This window comes from Culex pipiens, chromosome 2 (assembly GCF_016801865.2).
Source record: "Culex pipiens pallens isolate TS chromosome 2, TS_CPP_V2, whole genome shotgun sequence".
In the NCBI taxonomy this organism is placed as follows: Eukaryota; Metazoa; Arthropoda; class Insecta; order Diptera; family Culicidae; genus Culex; species Culex pipiens.
In genome coordinates, this window is record NC_068938.1 from 44,978,546 (window position 1) to 44,997,583 (window position 19,038).

A 19,038-nucleotide genomic window follows, 5' to 3' on the forward strand; every position below is an offset into this window, starting at 1 on the left:
TTCAGCATTTATTTTGAAAAGTGTTGTTATTCGATTCTGTTATTTTTGGTACAGAAAAGTAGGCTATTTCGTCGTCCAAAAATGACAGGAAAAGTAAGTAGTTTCACGACGGAATTGCAAAAAAACTATTTTCACATCAGTGCATAGAAAAGCTGTTATAAAAAAATCTTAACTCATGTGTAGCATTGCTATTTTTAATGAACTTCATAATCCAATATGTCTCATGACATGTTGCCTTGATTGAGAAATTGTACAAGTTGAAGCAATGTTTCAAATATAACATTCTGCTTTCTAACATTCTTAAATTTTCAATTAACACTCGATACTTTGCGACAGTGTTGCCAGTTCATCAACTTGTGTGATACCAATAATACCAATAATTTATATGGAAAGTAAAATTACATATTTAAAGATGTTAATTAACACTACTTAAAAGTTAATGACACATTACTTTGACATAAAATCTGTCAACAACCCAAGATAATATTACTCCATTGCATACATTTAAGTAACGTTTTTGCAAACTATGATGTTATGAAATCTTAAAGGAGAAAAGACAAAAAAATAATAATTTCTAAGTTCATTTAAGAATACTTTACATTGATGAACAATTTTACATGTTTTTGCTCACAAAGGTGATGTGCATGCTTTTGCATGCGATTTTACACAAATTTTGTACTGTGCAGCAAAAAGAAGTAAAAGAAGCTGCTCTATCATTTTATTTTGAAAAAAATTACATGCCCAAAATGTCAATCTCATATTGCTGTTCTTCCTTCCTACTCTTCAGTGGTCTGGTACCCGTGTGGGCTAAGGTGCAGCAATTAAAAGTGACTATGGGTATAGCATGTAATTCCATCGGGCACTTAAACTCATCAGTGCTTTGATGTTCGATTACAGATTTCTAAAAGCGTTTTGGACTGACAGCCATTCCACGTCAAACAGGAAGTCTGCAAATCAAAAGTGCTCCGATTTGGCTCAAATAATTAGACCCGTATTTTTTTGTTTGGCGATTAGGGTGCTCCTATCCGAAATAGGGTGGTCCAAAAAATGGCATTTTTCGTCGATTTTCGCAAAAAGCACATTTTTCAAAAAATCATATCTCCGGAACGGCTGAACCAATTTTAGAGCGCCACGTTTCAAAAGAAAGGTTATTAGTTGTGCTTTTAAGGGAAAAATAAGTGAAAGTTTGAAAAACCTAGCTGAATATTTGAAAAGGTCCTATGAAAATTTCATTTGCTAATTTGAAGGTCTCGGGACCAAAGAGCTCATATCTGAAAATATTTTTCCCTGATTCCTTGTAATATTTTACATAACATATCCAAATATCCATTACCAAGATTCGGAGATATGATTTTTTGAACATAAAAACTGGGTTTTTCGACGCGCCGCGCGCAAAAACGGGAAAATGACGAAAACGTGTAAAAATCAACTTTTGTCAGTTTTTTTATTTTTGTTTTTTTCAATAGCGCAAAATTTCAAAAATGGGCTTCGTCATGCACACGGGTTATGTCTGGAGAGTCTTCACCCCAAATTTCATAAAATTCGGCCCATCCCATTTCGAGATACTGTGGCACCCGTAAATCAACTTGGTCATTATAGAAAAACACTCAGAAAGTTTGACAGTTCGCGCTGCGCATGGCAAATTTTTTTAGCTTAAATCGTCTCTTTCTCAGTTTAATCATGAAATATCTTCATGAAACTTTCAGGAGTGATTGAAAATCATATTTTTAGTCGATTCAATAAATTTTCTGTATGGAATTTGTGATTTTCTACATGTATGTAACCCCTTAAAAAAGACTTGCTGAAATACATGTCTAACATGCAATCTCAAAATCGCGCATAAATTTTAAATATTGAAGAGATCACACATTTCTTAACCTACAATCACGTTCATAATGCAATCATAGGTTTGCATCATATATCTAAAAATTCATGAAACATATTTTTTGTCACATCTATTTTTTCAAAGTTCATACATTTTACTTTAAATATTTGGTATGTGATATGAGAAAAGTATAGTCCACATTTCAATTTTAAAGATTAGTATGCCAATCGTTGTAAAAAAAAATAATTTTGTTTTTTTAACCAAAAACTTAAAAATATTATTTTTATTTTCGTGTTTTATTTGCCTCGTAACAACCCTGGATTTAAATTGATGTTGAAAATAAACTCAAAGTTATCGAGATATCAACTCAACACGTTCAAAGTTCCGCAATCATAAAGCATCCAAAAGTGCCACCGCCACAACCAAATCAACATAATCGACCAGTTTACCACTGGCTTTACTCTCTTGCGTGTTCAGAGGTATTTTCAATGCCACATGCTGCCACTATTTGTGAGCTATACCTACTCGCTGGCTGCCAAACCAAAAACAGTTGGTTTTATTGAGCCTGAAAAAACAACGATCAATATGATTTTGCGCTTTTCGCCCTGCGACGATTTGACCTCCTCCTTCCAAACATTCGAGCGGCTCTCTCGTCAGTAGCAATTCAGTCCGAACTGAAAACAGCTGAATTTCGGGTTTTCATTGCGGTCAAGAAGATCTTCGAAAAGTGATAACCCTACGATCTCGTTGCGCGCAATGTAAATTGAACTGATAACACGCAAAACTTATTACGCCTTATCAGGACGGGCACTACGCTGCACGACGGTCAAGTGATTCCGTCTTATCTCTGGGGGAGAAGAAAATTAAACTTAGTCGGGAAGATGCTTATAATTCGGTTCTGTACGTGGCCGCGGACGGTCGTTCACCATGGTAAAGTTACGTTTCGTTCCAGTCACGCCCACCACGTCCAAGTCGATCAACCTGGAGCTGCTGCAGCGCAAGGTCAAATCGCTCGAGGATGAGAACAAATCGCTGCGGTGCGAGGCCGCCCAGCTGGTCCAGGAGACGGACGAGGTCGAGGAGCAGGAGCGGCGGCTGATGGCGGACATCGCGAACCAGCTGAGCACCGCCAACAGCGAGTACGACGGACTGAGTGAGTTTTGAGGTGTGGGAGGGGTGAGAGGGTTTGTGAGTTTTAATTTTGTGTGATTTGCAGATTTGGAGCTGGAACGACTGAAGGAGGAGAACCGGCTTCAGCATGAGAACATTATCAGCTTGACGTCGCGGCTGACTGAGGCCGAGATTCGGTTGCATCAGCTGACTACGGAGAACGAGGAGGCGTCCTCGCTGCTCAGTATTACCAAAGAGAACCAGAACCTGCTAGCGGGCGAGCTGGCTGAGTTTAAGGCACGGTATCAGGAGGTCCTAAATTTGCTGCACGAAACGCAAGAGCAGCTGCGGAAGCAGAGGAAGCGGTCTGCGCCGATGGCGCGTAGTTCGTTGATACCGGGCATGGGAGGAGTGCCGGCCGTGGATTCGCTTCAGTCGGAACTGATGGAAACGTCGCTCTACTCGGAGCACAGTTTGGACTCGGGAATTGCCTCGGAACGGGGCGGACCATCGTCGCACATGGCTTCGTACAAAAAGGTCTTCGAGACGGTTCGCTCGGCGACCCGGGCCAATACGACGGGCTTCAGTGATGGCTACTCGCAGCTTGGGTCGATGACGATGAGTTCGTCGTCGCAGCCACGGATGGCGCCGTACGTTTTCCCTGGAGCGACGGGCGGAACCACGACAACGCACTCGTACAAGAGTGGTTCGTCCATCTACAGCACAATGTACGAAAGCTCGCTGGGCGGTCGTAGCTTCTCGCGCGAGAGTTTGGTCTCCGAGTCGGAAGACGGCTACCCAGGGCCAGCACAAGCCGGAATCCCCGGCGCACCCGGTGCCAAAGACCTCGAGGCTGCTCTGAAACGCCTAACGCCTGCTGAAGTGCTCGCTCGAAGGGCAATGCTTCAGCACGCTCCGGCCGGAACCTACAGCTACGATGACCAGCCTAGTGGAATCCCGCTTGGTTGTCGAACCCCGGACAGTATCATGTCCACCGGTTCGTCTGGCCTTTCCGGCATGTCTTCGACTCAGTGGCGTCTCCCGGAGAAGCTGCAAATCGTCAAGCCCATCGAGGGTTCCCAAACGCTGCACCATTGGTCACGTCTAGCAACGCCCACCCTGAGCGGTCTCCTTGAAGAACGTCCCGGCGTAACGATCCGGGGTGGACGCGGGCTGGACGACCTCGGTCTACAAACCTACTCCCTCTCGGACGTCGAAGAGGACGCCGAAGAACACCCCGGCAAGCGCTTCCAATCGTTCGGCTGCACGTACACCTTCACCAACAGCACCGTGATGCACCCCGATGACGGAACCACCGCCGTCACCTTCAGCCTTCCCCCGTCCCAAATGTCCTCGCAGATGGCATCGGCGGCGCCCTCGCGGCAACCTTCCGCCCCATCCACACCCCGGTCGGGCCTGTCGCGGCGAAACTCCTGCTCGACGTTCTCCGTCAACCTGGGGCTGGCATCGATGCTGAACGAACGGGGCATCAAGGCGGTGACGCCGAGTGCGCTCAACACCCCTGCCGGGCCAAACTTTTCGCCCACGGTCACACCCTGCAACAGTCCCGGTAAGTTCACGATTGCAAAACGTTCAAATCGAACAACTACTCGAACAAATTCCTTTTCAGAGGGTTCCCCAACCCGCTCGATGTCCCCGGAGCCACCGCTCCTATCAGGTCTGCTCGCGTCCGGCGCGGACATTCTGCGCAAAAAGTTCGCCGTCGCTTCCTCGTCCCCGTCGTCCAGCTCAGTGGACATGGAGCGGCCCTCGCGGCTAACGGCCCGCAACAAGCTCGCGCTCACCCGGCTCGAGAAGAAGGCGCTGCGCTCGATCAAGATCATGGAGAAGGTCGAGAGCATGGGCGTGGACAACTTTATGCACCACGGCGGCCACGGAATCAGTCCGCTGGCGCTGCACGGATCTTCATCGCTTTACACGTCGACGGTGCGCGGCCGGACCTCCAGTCCGATGGCGCAGCTGACCAGCTTGAAGCACCTGCAGGACAACCGAAAGCAGCAGGACGAGCTGCTGATCGACAAGGAAACCATCAAGAAGGTGCTGTACAAGGGACTATCGCACGACGGGTTGAAGAGTCTTTCCTCCGCTGCGAGCGACGCGTCCGGTTCGAGCTCGTCCAGCTCGGGCGTGTACCCGGACAGCGATAGCGGTTCGTCGGCCAGCGTGGGCGCCGTGAAGGCGACGGCGCCATCAGCACTGAAAGGTAGGACCGAGAAGCAGGAAACGTCGACTTCGGCGGCCCGGCTCAAGCAGATGCAGCGGCAAAAGAGCCGCCGGAGTTTGCTGAACGGCGCCAACGGGTCTCAGCGGCCCGATCTGGGCACGGTCAACGGGTCGTCCGGTCGGCCCGGCGTGCGGCCGGATCTCGGTACGGTAGGTGGAGCAGCTGCTAGCAATAAGACTAAGAGCAATAGCAAGACGGAAGCGACGACGGCCTCGGCGGCCGTTCCGGTCCCGGAGCAGAGCCGCTCGCTCGGACAGAGCGTGTACGGCACAATCAGCTCGCTACTGTTTGGACGCAAGGGAGGACTCCTGTAAGAGAGAGTGAGAGAGGCACAAACGATTATTGATTGTGTGTTGGCGAAATTAGCTTCTTGTGAGAAAGCGAAAGTTTATTTGTCTGTTTTAAGATTATACTATTGTGCTACCCCCTTTCTATTTTAGTGCATGCAATTTATTCTGCACAAACCCTAAATTTGCCTTCTAATGTAACAGTTTACACCTAACGCATCACATTTACGGAGAAGTAAATGATTCATTGCATCAATCTGATTTTTTTTTCTTTTCTTTATTCTAAAAGACACCGCAAATCGCTCTCTTTCTTTGATATTAAAACAAGACTATTTGCTTTTACCCTTCTGAAATACTTTTTCACACTGCCGGAAATGATCAGTATCACTTTCAGTTCTTACCAAACATCGAATAGTAACATTTCGTTAGTAGACTGTAGACTGTTTTTTACACTAGCATAAATTTTGAACAAACAAACAAAACTGAGTTGGCCCACACATGCTGAAACACATTCCAGTGGGACTCACACACGATTAGGGTTAGAAAAACGATTTCCTTCCCACTGTTTTCTTATCTTTTTCCCTGCCCTTCTACCTTTGAATTGCATTTTCCAACTTTCACACGCTCTCTGCCTCTATTGCTTTTGCTCTACTATTGATATCATTGAAGGGTGAGCGATTTGCTGGTGTCCTAATGTTCGAAACTTTCGCACCCACCTTAGCTTATTTGCACAATTTTAATCTAACTAATCGTCCCTCAAAGACTGCAAGAATGTATCATCAGTTTAACTTATTTGTAATAATCCGCAAAAATAATTTTCTTCAAATTGAAAACAAATTCTAGAAATTAAATTCTGTGATAAATTGCCAAAATTCATCGAAATTTTCAATTCAAAAGTTCTACTGTTTATATATTACTTGTTTAAGTCTAATTTGCCTTATTTCACCAAGCACTCAAAAGGAAAACAAAATCTCCCCACAAAACCAGGCTCACGAAATTAGATATTCTCCCTGTTGAGCATCCGAAGCAGTTTTGAAAATTAAATGCGTCACTTTTCTTTGAAAAGAACGCTTCATATAATCGGACGTATTTCATGTAATCACAATTATTTTCCTAACCTCTTCTGAAGTGCCACTTTGACTCTCAGTGAATATAGTGACAGAGAGCAATCTAGAATCTCTCTTTGCCCCTTTGGTGTTTAAATTCTCTCTCTTTTTTGCACTTCTAGCGCAAAAAGAGAGACCAAAATTATCTCTTCCTCTCTTCCTGCAGCTTGCGAAGAAAATCTTTCTCTGCAACAATCGCCTTTGCAATATTTTCTTTTACGCGTTCTCTTTTTTTTCTCAAGCTGAGATTTTTGAGATCCTCTCTTCTTCAAAATATCTCTCCAACTCTTTGTTTACCTCACATGAAATACACCCGTAAAAAAACTAAAAAAAACTCACCAGTCACCTGTTCCGGGCCTTTCCGCGAAAGGCTCGTGCCAACCGCGAGAGTGACTCAATCTGCCAAAAGATGCCAAAATCCTGGAGTCAAAGTAAAATTTGTCGTGAGACCATAGACTTCCAGCTCGCTCCGGGCGGCTTGCGCCAGGCTTTGTTTTTGCTTGTTCTCACCATCACCACCACCTTACTTGTATATCTTACTTTTCTTTTGCGAGAAAATCACACTAAGATAAATCTTGTAGAATTTTCTAGTGGCGCGAGCGCGCGCTCAGTGCAGCTGGAAGTCAAAAATGTTGTGTAAGGAAGTGGGAGATTTTCTGACCTTTTTTCACCGACTTTGTCCTTTACTTTCAGTTTCCGAAATTGCTGCAATTAAAAAAAAGAGAATACTGAATTCTCTCTGCGACAGAATTGCATTTTTCTCTCTTCTGCAGCTTCGGAGCATTTTTCAAAAAAAGAGAAATGTTTTTCTTATGAAGAGAGATTCAAACTCTCTCTCCGTCAGACTTACGCTTCTCTCTCTTTAGAGTCTTGCTCTATCAGATTTTTTTTTGTTCAAGAGAGGAGAGTCTTGTCGGAAAGAGAGTACGGAAATGCGAATCTGTAGGAGAGTTCTTAAGATATCTCTCTTTTTTAAAATGTAACAACTGAGGTTAGCATCCTTACTTTGTCCCAAAAAAATGCGAGAGTTAGTGACTGCTTTTGTAGCGTAAAACGTGCGTAGCTAGCGCTAGTTGCTGATAGGTTCTTATTTTCCTTTAGTCTATAATATATCAATAATGCTTAGAGTTATCAAACTGGTACTATTTTCCTACATAATCAACTATCTAATCCTCTAAACCTTTAATTTGTCGCCGTTATTTGCCTTTCCCTCACAAGGACTTCAATTCATCTGTAAAATGGTGCTCTTCAAGCTAAACCAGCTAGAAGCAAATAATAATCACAGACAAACACACAAATTATACCTATTGCTATCGTTACTTTTTAGTTTGAAAACCTCCCCCGAAAAACAGCCAAGTTCCTCCCTTCGCTAACCGAAACTGGGCGCAAACAGCCTTTGAAGCAGAAAAAAAAGATTAACACAACTAAAAAAAAATGCTAAGATTGTGTGTGTGCGTAGAGAGGCGTAGCCGAGCAGGATTGAAAAAAACGGTGTGTAAATAGAAGAAAAGTTACAGAAACTAAGTAAAAATTAATCGATTCAAAAATTCTGAACACGATAACACAAAAAAAAACAAAAGTAAGAAAACAAAACTGTAGATATAATAATTTAACTAGTTGAATGGAGCGCGAGAGGAAACTACGACAACAACAACAACAGCAAAACACAATAACAGTAAGTATTTATTTTTGTATGACAACGATAAAAAAAAGGCGTAAACCGCACATTGTACTTGTTGTTGTGAGAAGGCGAATAGAGTAACTTCTCGTTCTCCCATTTGAGCAGACAAAGAGAGTGTTTTCTTACGGAATAGAATGCTTTTATTTTGAGCAACTGTTACTTATTCATCACAACTTACAGAGCAACACTAACACACACAAGCGCGCGCATTTTCGCGTTGAGAATGCGGTAGAAATAGAAGCACACACACACATACACAATTCAATTCTTAACTATAACCTATTCAACCTTTTTATTTTTTAAACTCAATAGTTAAAGTACAGAGAAGCAGCAGCCTAATTTGGTAGATTTTCTTTTTTATGTTTACCAAACAGTGGCAAACTAACAAATTACAAAGTAATCTGCGGAAAGCTTAACTTTAGCAGACTATAACGTAACGAGAAAAAGTATACATACACAACAAATACAAAACACACAGACACACCCACATTCATAGGCATACTGAAAGGTAGAGAAAACAAGAGAGAGAAAGAGAGTTATAGGAATGATGATCAACTGAAAAAGAGAAAGTGTATAGCTAACAAAAGAGAAAAGAGAAACAAAAAAAAAGTAACACGAACGGTTGAACGGAACGAAACGAGATAAAGATGTTGGTTAATTGTATTATTAGAATGTTAAACAAAACAAGCCAGAAATATTTTTTTCTGCAGGAAAATAAAACTTGAAAATTATTACTGAAAAAAGGGTGCTGCGAAGGCAGCGTTGTTTGTGGTACCGTCTAGAACGTATTCGAAAGTCCCTTTTTCAGGATGTTTTTCTCTTTCGCTAAGATGAAACTTATTAGGTTTGTCTTGTCTTGATATGCAAAAAAAAACTCCTGGCTTTAAGGATCAACTAAATATTGGTTTTTATTTTACACACCCAGAACTGGGTATCGGCATACGAGAGGATAAAGAGCACGATTCGGTAGTAAAATGGTACTGTGTGCGGACGGAGAGGATAAATCCCGAAATCACCGAGAGTACTTTACTCATGGTTCATCGTCAAAAAAAGTTCATCTATCAAAAAAAAAGTACCGGTACCGAGACTCTGTGCCTTTGCCGTATGGGCCAACATGGTTCGGTAAATAAGTGGCGGTCATTTGTCCATATAAGCCACTCAATAGGATGAACTGTTCCAATGAACGAATGAACACGCGAGAGGACTATCCAGCTTTTTAAGCGAAAATGGCGTTCGAATGGTGAACGCCCGAAATGTCAAAAGCACGCAGTGGTACCAACATTACGAAAAAAGTGTGCCATGGCATGACAGAAGCATTTTTTTCTAATGTTGGTGCTACTGCGTGATTTTGACATTTCGGACGTTCAACATTCGAACGCCATCTTCGCTTAAAAACCTGGATACTCTCGCAAAATAGCACTTTCCTCACGTTTCTTTTCGTGAGGACTATCCCCTCGTTCTTTAACTTTGGGTGCAGCACTTGTTCGGTAACTAGGCACTTGACAACTGGGGTGGATCCCAATTAAGATGCAGTCAAACGTCAACAACAAAAACAAAGCGAAATGATTGATGGAATAGTGGATGCAAAATTATCTGGAGGAGCCTTAACTTTCAAAACGTTTCAGGATATTTTTATTTTATTTTATTTTTTAGTGTTCAATAAACAAGACAAAAAATTGATTTGGTTTTTCAAAAGCTCTAGAAAAGCAAAAAAAATATAATTTTGTCTTGAAGAAAGAAACCAGTCGGAGATTTTTGGATGTCAAACATTCGAAAATTTTGACATTTAGATATTCTAAAATTCTAAATTGCTAAATTTAAAAACAAAAACTTACAAAAAAAAATAAATTCTGAAATTCATTTTTTTAAACAATCGAAACATTGTGAAATTTAACAACTACAGTAATTCTTCGGAAACTGGGCTGAGAACGTAGCCCAGTTATCGAATGCTGCTCGCTAACTGAGCTGATCGAAACATGACGAGAAGCATGCATTAAATGAAGGGAACTCAAAAAAAATTGAGCATACCCTTTAAAAATCCTTTGAATATGACATGATATTTTATTAATACTTAAAAATTACATCTTATTTGTTGATAATTAATTTTGCATTTTGCCCTCGATAATTTATCTTTGTTATTGTTTTTTTGACGTTTGTCTGCTTTTTAACTGGGCTGTAGCCAGCAGCAACCCAGTTAAACAACACCCATTTACTGAACAAGTACCAGAAATACGAGAATTAAAATTTTAACAACAGTTTGAAAATGTATAAATTGATTTAGGTTTTTTTTAATTCAGTTTTTTTTTACTGTTAGTTTGCATTCTTTGCTTTTGTTCTTATTTTCTATCTTGGATTTTTTAAATATTTTTATATTTTGAATTGTTGGGAATTTGGTTTGATTATTTGATTTTTTCCCTTTTCTGAGTTCAGCATACGAGAATTTCCCCTATATATGGCGTTCTAGTCGAAAATTTACTAACACTTTCACACCCCTGAATGCGCAGTGTTAGTTTGTTGGCATCAAATCTGCTTTCTCTGTGTAGCAAAAATTTATTTGTCAAGCGATTTATAGCTGGTTTTTAAAGGCCTACCGCCCGATGACAGTTAACTTATTTCGTAGGGACAGTGACAGCTCGAACATTTGTTTTTTAAATTTATAATTTTGTTTTATCTTTTTGAAACATTATTAAGTTATAGTTTTTTTTTGTGCATCATACCATTTGACGCGGAAGCAAACCGGAGTCATTTTGTTAAACTAACAATTTTGGTGGATTTTTTTGAATTATTTCTTCAGTTAAGTTTGCCATGTCATGTCGGTGAAAAGTTTGGCGAGGATCTTCTTTGTCGGCCTGAAATTGGCATGTGATGAAATGCTTTTAAACAAACCCAACAAATATGTAAATTTAACAATACGGCTTAGATCTCCGATCAACTTTTCACTGATATTAAAATCTAACCGATAAAAGGTTTCCAAAAATCCTGACTGACTGTTATATAAAATCGGGCTGACGATGGCCGATCGGAGCGTTCAATTTCTCAGTGGGTATACGTGAGTCAAATAGCGTTTTTAATTTGGAACAAGTGATTGGAATTTCACACAAATTTTATTCAAAGCGATATTTCATATTTTTCGTCAATTTTCATAAAACTGCCCTAAGCAATCGCCAGACAACTCTTGATAACCGGATTGCTCTTATCGTCCAGATCAGCAACGGCCTCCTTAACCGCGTCGTTAACGCATTTCTCCAGCGTTCCGTAGGCCTTGTTCACCGCATCGGTCACCGTTTTCGTCACATTCGCCGAAAGCTGCGGACCGGCAGTCAGCTTGCTCTTCAGCTGGGTCGCCTGTTGCTGCATGGCGGCCGTTTTGAAACCTGCAACGGAGTCCATTTGGGCGTTGAACAGGACCATGGTTGCGTTGGTGGTCGAGGTCACGTCCGTGAGGAGGGTCGAGATTGACGGTTCTAGGGCCATGTGGCACGCGATTACGGAGCTGTTGAACGTCGACTTGATGGCGGTGATGTTCTGGATGGCTGCATCGCACTCGGCCGTACCGTTGGGGCTGGTGTCCTTGCCGATCGCTTGATTGATCCTGGCTGAAACGGTGGTGTCCTTGTTGATGAGAGCGGCGATTGCCCGTCGGTGGAGGGTGGTAATCTTTGGGAGGAGAGTGTTGACAACCTGTACGGTGGAGTCGTCAACGGTTGTGATCGGTTTGAAGTTGTTTTGAATGATCGTTTTGGGGTCGGTTAGAGCGTTGCGACTAACGACGGTGCGAAGCAGGTTGATTCTACTGGTTACTGGTTTGATCATTTTCTGGTAGCTGGTGCTGAAATTGGACAAGGCTGATCGGATAAAAGTCTGCAGGGAATCGGTATTGTTCGTCAGGACAGCTCTTAGATCTACCGGAGGAGCAATGTTCTTGAACAACGTTGCAAACTCGAACTTGGCCATATTAACCTGAGTGGCAATGCATTGCGTCAGTTCATTAACATTTGGTAGCTTGTTGAGAGTACCGGAGATGGCAGTATTCCACGCTGCCACAGTCGTAGCAGCTGCCCTCAGCAAGGCACTACACTCTTTTGAAGGGCACCCAGCCTTGGCCAGATCCGCCGCAGTTGATTGACCTTCGCTAAGCAGCGTATCTAGCATGTTTTCAACGGTTCCTATTTCCGAAGAGATGCTTCCGTTAAACGTGCTCAAACACGTGGACATGTTTTTGTAAAACGAGTTCTCGAGTGATCGCAAGTTCCTGGCAGCCGTTTTCTCATCCGACGACAGCTTCATCCTGCCCAGGTTGTCCCTTTCTAATTTTACTATCGCGGCAATGGAAGCTTTGAGCAGTGTTCCCAGACTTGCCAGAGAACGATCCATTCTCTTGTCGGCAGCATCAATAAGGGTCTTTGCGACCGTCGCGAGACTTTTAAATCCGTTCTCGACTAGTTTAAATTCGGCTCCAGTTGAGACAATCTTTGATATGTTCTGAACTGCCTCATCCAAAGAGTCCTTCACATCGGTTGAGATGTTCGCTAGAGCGGTTGTCACGATTTCAACGGTTTGGTTTAAAGCTGCGAGCGTCTGATTAGTTTGATCTTGGACTCTGGGGATGCTGTTTTTGCTTGAAACATTGAATCCCTAGGTAAAAAATAAAAATAAATTTATTCTGTAATTTTTTTTCTCTGTAATGAACTCACCGATGTTAAACCTGTTTTTGTAAATGCGATTGTTGTTCGCGCTGTAACAGGCGCAGCAGTAGTGGTTGCTGTTGGATCAACCTGTAAGTCATTAAGTGTAATTCAAATCATCAAAAATTTTAACCAATAAAAGACACATTACGCCAGTTGTAACGACGTCCAATTGGCATGTTCCGCGTTGAATCTGTGGAAAGAATAAAACTAAAACGTTATAATCAACTCTAACAACCATACACAACAAAAATCATTCACCAGAAATAGTATCCCGACCAGCAGGATCGCGTAACGTTGGCTCGCCATTATTCAAACTAATTTTGAACAATCGCCATCAAGGAACTTATCTTTTATAAGCTTCAAAAAGTGTTCAAAAAAGCATTAGCGAAACTGATTCAAAACAAGTTTCATTTCCCCTGGTTGAATAATTCGATTATAATGGAGATTTGCATCGCAATGAACAAGCAGAAAAAATAATTGAGCTCATTCACACATTACAATTGTAATTTACGCACCTAGGTACGGTAGATTTGATTATCATTTAAGGGCGTTTTTGTGTTTTTTTTTCAGTTTCGACGTTGTAATTTATTTTAAAGAAAAGCTACAATTTATTTCATTAATAAATCAGTACAAATATTCTATAAGGATAGCTCATTTTTTTTCAATTTCATCAAAATATCAAAATTGTTTTCAAAATATTATTTTATTTTGATCAATTTCATTTTTGAACATTTTTCAATCGTTTGCGCGAGTTGTTGAAACTAGTTCGGTCATAATTTCTATCTATAATTTAAAAGTTTAACCGGAATATTTGCTGTAAATTTGCGACCCTTCTGGTTCTTGCTCTATGTTTAGGCGGGGCCAGACAATGCCCAATGACCTCGAAATTGGGCCGCTAGGATCTCTGCCATTCTGAAATGGGTCACCACCTAATACCCGGGTCTGATATGTTGTATCAGCATAACCCAAGTCTGATACAAACTATCCTTTCCCATAATTTCGCTGCCGGCCAGCGGATATTGGATTGGAACACACACACACACACACACACACACACACACACACACACACACACAAGATGGCGTTGCCGAAATGTCAATAACACGCAGTGGTACCGAGATTACAAAAAAAGGGTGCCATGGCATAACAGCCACACTTTTTTCTAATGTTGGTAGCTGGATGCTGAATACACTGTAACTGAAAATCGCACTTTGCTGAGTTCGTTTTCGCACTTTTCATACGATTTTTTCAGTTCGACTGTGATTACACAAAAAAGTGTAAGCGTACCCGGTCGGAAAAAAATCTGGTAAATTTGAGTGTCTGGCGCAGGCGGACGTTTGTCGTGCAGTTCAGACACACTTGGCACATTTCTTTTAGCCAGGTTTTGCGTGACGCCCGACGAATCTGGCAAAAATCTGGCGGAATAACACACAGCTGTCTGGCACAAAAACCAATCGGTTCAATCGGTTGAACCGTGCACGACCGGTTTGTTGCATATTCGCCAGAATTCTGGCAACATTCTTGGGCCAGTCGGGGGGAAAATCTGCCAGACGTCTTGCGCAGCTAAGTGCAGCGCCCAAGACAAAACGCCCGCCAGGCGCCCCCCTTTTCCGTCTGGGTAGTTGAACTGAAAAAATCGTATGGGGAGGTGCAAAAACGAACTCAGCAAAATGCGATTTTCAGTCACAGTGTAGTGGTTCGCAAACCCTGTTTGAAAAATGTCGCACGTCGTACGAGTTGTCGCACGGTTGTGATTTTACCGTTTTGATATCGATTGGTCGAAAGGACGACAAACGGACGACAAACACTCGACATGCTTGACATGGCTTTTTCAATCGATTTACCTTCAATTCGACGTCGATTATCGTCGACGCAAACAGTTTGACAGTTCTCTTCTGTTGATCTTGTTCGGACTTGATTGCAACCGAGTCGTACCAGTTGTTGTTGCTTTTAGGCTTTTGGAGGATTTTGGACAGTTAATAGGTAAGTTGTTTACTAGGTTCAATTACTTTTTCTGCCGGAAAGTTCCGGCCGGAGTGGGCGAGCGACCGAATCAAAGTGTCTTGTATTCCAGATTTCGGTCTTCGTGGCGGAGGAGGAGGAGGACGGGAAATATGGTTTACTCGGCGGGCCATTCCGGAAGACGGGACGGGAAGGAACCAGTTTGCGATCGTGGAAGCGGTTGGTGTTTGGTGTTTTACCGTCCGCGGGAGGTTGCGACGCATACCTAATGGACCTGGCTAGTCATGTTTTAGAAACGATGGAGGTGTCTGGAAGTGCGATTGGACAATCGAAATTAAAAATAGGATGAATGGAACATAACAAATTCTCAACATTTCAATCCAATAATTCCAAACTGAAAAATAAAAAAATCAAAAATACTAAAAGTTTAAAAACTTAAACGCTGAAATTGTTAAGTTGTAAAATTCTAGAATTTCAGAACTTAAAAATGTAAGAATTCAAAAATTCTTAATTTATTTAATTTCTTGATATTGTGCAAATTGTTAGTATTCTTTTCTTAAATTCTAGAATTTATTAATTCTTCAAATTCTCAAAGTCTTCAAATATTTTTGAAAAAATTTGAAATTCAAAAATAAGAAAAAAATTTAATTGACAAAAACTTAAACACTAAAATTCCTTAATTCTTAAGTACTAAAATTCTTCAATTTATAAATACAAAAAATCTAACATTATAAAGTTCTTAAATTCCCAAAACGTTGGACGCACGAGTTGGAATTTTGAATTCTAATATTCTAAAAATTATGAGTTCTAAAATTCCAAAATTGTAAAAACTGTAAATTCTAAAATTGAAATAATTTATATTTTTAAATTCTAAAATTTCAAAGATTATTATTTTTTAATTCTACGCATTTGAAAACTTAATAAGTTTTTTTTAAATTTTAAAAATAAATGAAAACTGATTTTTTAGATCTTACTTTTTTTAAATTTTCAATAAAATACAAATTTTAAAAACTTTCACAAACTAAAATTCAAACAAAAATATTACAAAATGAAAAAAAAAAATACAAATTCAAGTTTTGTTTTAAGTTTTAAAAATTGTTTTTTTTTTTGTATATTTAAAAATTTTAAAAATTCACCAAAAAAATCGACACATTCTTAAATTTTTAAATAGTAAAAAAAATCTATTAACTTTTGAAAATTCTCAAGGATTTTACAAGGTCAAAATTTTAAGAATATCACGAATTGAAAGAAAATGATTTTGGTATTGAGGCACACTAAAATTCAAAAATTTTATAATTCAGAAAATTTTCATTTTTAAAAATTTCAAATTCCGGAATTTAAAATTTTTAAGAATATCAGAATTATAGAATTTCAGAATTTTAGAATTTTAGAATTTTAGAATTTTAGAATTTTAGAATTTTAGAATTTTAGAATTTTAGAATTTTAGAATTTTAGAATTTTAGAATTTTAGAATTTTAGAATTTTAGAATTTTAGAATTTTAGAATTTTAGAATTTTAGAATTTTAGAATTTTAGAATTTTAGAATTTTAGAATTTTAGAATTTTAGAATTTTAGAATTTTAGAATTTTAGAATTTTAGAATTTTAGAATTTTAGAATTTTAGAATTTTAGAATTTTAGAATTTTAGAATTTTAGAATTTTAGAATTTTAGAATTTTAGAATTTTAGAATTTTAGAATTTTAGAATTTTAGAATTTTAGAATTTTAGAATTTTAGAATTTTAGAATTTTAGAATTTTAGAATTTTAGAATTTTAGAATTTTAGAATTTTAGAATTTTAGAATTTTAGATTTTTAGAATTTTAGAATTTTAGAATTTTAGAATTTTAGAATTTTAGAATTTTAGAATTTTAGAATTTTAGAATTTTAGAATTTTAGAATTTTAGAATTTTAGAATTTTAGAATTTTAGAATTTTAGAATTTTAGAATTTTAGAATTTTAGTATTTTAGAATTTAAGAATTTAAGAATTTAAGAATTTAAGAATTTAAGAATTTAAGAATTTAAGAATTTAAGAATTTAAGAATTTAAGAATTTAAGAATTTAAGAATTTAAGAATTTAAGAATTTAAGAATTTAAGAATTTAAGAATTTAAGAATTTAAGAATTTAAGAATTTAAGAATTTAAGAATTTAAGAATTTAAGAATTTAAGAATTCAAGAATTTAAGAATTTAAGAATTTAAGAATTTTAGAATTTTAGAATTTTAGAATTTTAGAATTTTAGAATTTTAGAATTTCAGAATTTCAGAATTTCAGAATTTTAAAATTTTAGAATTTTAGAATTTGAGATTTTTTTAGCATTCTTAAATCAGGTACAATTTTCAAATAATAATATTCTCGGATTTCAAAACTAATTGCAATAATTTTAAATTTAAATCTATCATCTATCTAGACATCTATTATTTATAATTCTTTTTTAAATGTTTAAATTTTGAAAGTTCACAACATATTTGAAATTTCATTGAATTGAAATTTTATAATTATTATTATTATCATTGAAATCTGAATTAAATTTATAAATTCTTGCCAATTGTTGATTGATGATATTTTTTTCAGGCAACAAACATATTCCAATCTGATTCTGCCGGAAACCGGAATGCGTTCCCGTGTGGTCACTCGTGGCTTCCGTAGAATCCACGGAAGCAGCCCCGTTTTTTTCGTACTCGTACTCCATAAAACCCACATTTCCTCGTACTCCGGTAAACATCAATCCGTCGGTGATCCAAGATCGTCGCCAAGGCGTCGCATCCGGGTTTTGATCAGTTCGTCGAGGAACAAAAGTCCAACAGGACCAAGATGCTGCCACGGCCGCCTCAGAAGAACACCAACACCCAAGCCGGAAGCTGCGGTCAAGGCAAATCCAGAAGGAAGCCAAGTTGGGGAAGAATCGGCGATCCGCAAGTGAAATTAAGTGTACAATAAATATTTTTGTGAAATTTTGACAGCTGGAATAAAAAAATCAATAAAAACAAAACAACAGTTTTTTCAACTGCAACATAACCCAAAAATCTGAAATGACAGCACACGACAATAGCACGACATTCTTAATAACAAAACCGTGCGACGTCGGTCGAATGTCGTACGACAATGTCGTACAATTTCGATTATCGATCGCACGACAAATACGACATTTTGGTGCAAAAACGTTTGACATTCGTGCGATAGTCGCGCGACATTGTCGTGCGACGTCGTACAATTGCACGGACGACAAACGACGGACGTCCGACGGACTTTTCAGTCAGGGAAACGGCGTCAATTTAACTGTCAAAGTGGAACCAATTCACTGTCTCCAAAAGAAAAGAGTATTGTTTTCGATCATTAAAAATTGTTTTTGTTTTTTATTTGCTATAATGAAAAATGTGTGGCTATTGAGAAACTGGAGTTGAAGTCAAGAAATCTTAAGAAAATTGGGAAAAGCCCTTTGTAAATTTTTATGTACAACTGTAAAGAGACGGTTAAAAACCATTTCAATTCACTTTTTTTTTCATTTTAGGCTTTTTTCACCCCCCCCCCCCCCCCCCCCCCCTTCAAAATTGGCCCGAAAAATCAGGGGGCAAAAAAAATATTTTACAATAAACTTCTAAATTTCAATGAAAATTCAAGGGCAACCAGCTGAAATTAAATTAAAATACATTCTCCTGCGTTTAAAATCATTTTTAGCATATTTGGGTTTATTGAAAAATCTTAAGATTTTTTGAAAATTTTCGATGCAAAATCTTTTTTTTTCGATACAATTTTTGTTTTTGTCAGATCTTAGATTTTTTGAAAACTAATGATTGCAAAACAACTGAACTAGTGTAAAATGCATTTTAAAACACTTTTTTCATTTAAATGTGAAGATTAGGGCTTGTTATTTAAATTTTTATATTTTTTTATTTTTTTGCCCCCCCCCCCCCCCTTGACCTCGGCCAGGGCCGAGGGACAAAAACTTTTTTAAATATTTGCATCGGCCTTAATGCAAAAAATATATATACAAGACAAAATTTTTTCCATGGATCATCTATGGTCTCCTTGGAACGAGCTGTCAAGTAGGACCTTTTCTGTCAAGAAAGACCGTGAAGTTATTTTTTTCTTAAATGCAATTAAAAATCCATTTTAAATCTTTTGCGGTCGTTCAAA

At 38.9% G+C, this 19,038-nt stretch overlaps 2 protein-coding genes across 10 annotated transcripts in view; one reads left to right on the forward strand and one right to left on the reverse strand.

Annotated features, from left to right (window-relative positions):
- Nucleotides 1-7,914, forward strand: part of LOC120423474 (trafficking kinesin-binding protein milt) — a 150,225-nt gene extending 142,311 nt beyond the window's left edge. For all 9 annotated transcript variants that reach the window (XM_039587309.2, XM_039587307.2, XM_039587304.2 and 6 more), the window contains 3 exons: nt 2,778-2,978; nt 3,042-4,505; nt 4,566-7,914. In XM_039587309.2, the coding sequence (XP_039443243.1) occupies nt 2,778-2,978; nt 3,042-4,505; nt 4,566-5,494 (2,594 nt within the window). In that variant the 3' untranslated portion in view covers nt 5,495-7,914. The remainder of the gene's footprint in view (nt 1-2,777; nt 2,979-3,041; nt 4,506-4,565) is intronic.
- A 3,425-nt stretch (nt 7,915-11,339) lies between these two features.
- LOC128092980 (uncharacterized) lies at nt 11,340-13,414 on the reverse strand. Its single transcript, XM_052708281.1, has 4 exons — nt 13,201-13,414; nt 13,091-13,132; nt 12,949-13,029; nt 11,340-12,889 (listed from the first exon to the last, which is right to left on the reverse strand). Exons 1-4 carry the CDS (start codon nt 13,246-13,248, stop codon nt 11,408-11,410), a joined length of 1,653 nt encoding a protein of 550 aa, XP_052564241.1. The 5' UTR covers nt 13,249-13,414; the 3' UTR covers nt 11,340-11,407.
- Between the last annotated feature and the right edge of the window lie 5,624 nt (nt 13,415-19,038).

Coding starts and splice junctions, on each gene's coding strand:
- LOC128092980 (XM_052708281.1), bottom strand. CDS start 13,248: ATGGCGAGCCAACGTTACGCGATCCTGCTGGTCGGGATACTATTTCTG. Junction 13,133..13,200: donor TGGTCGGGATACTATTTCTG/GTGAATGATTTT, acceptor TTCTTTCCACAG/ATTCAACGCGGAACATGCCA. Junction 13,030..13,090: donor TGGACGTCGTTACAACTGGC/GTAATGTGTCTT, acceptor AATGACTTACAG/GTTGATCCAACAGCAACCAC.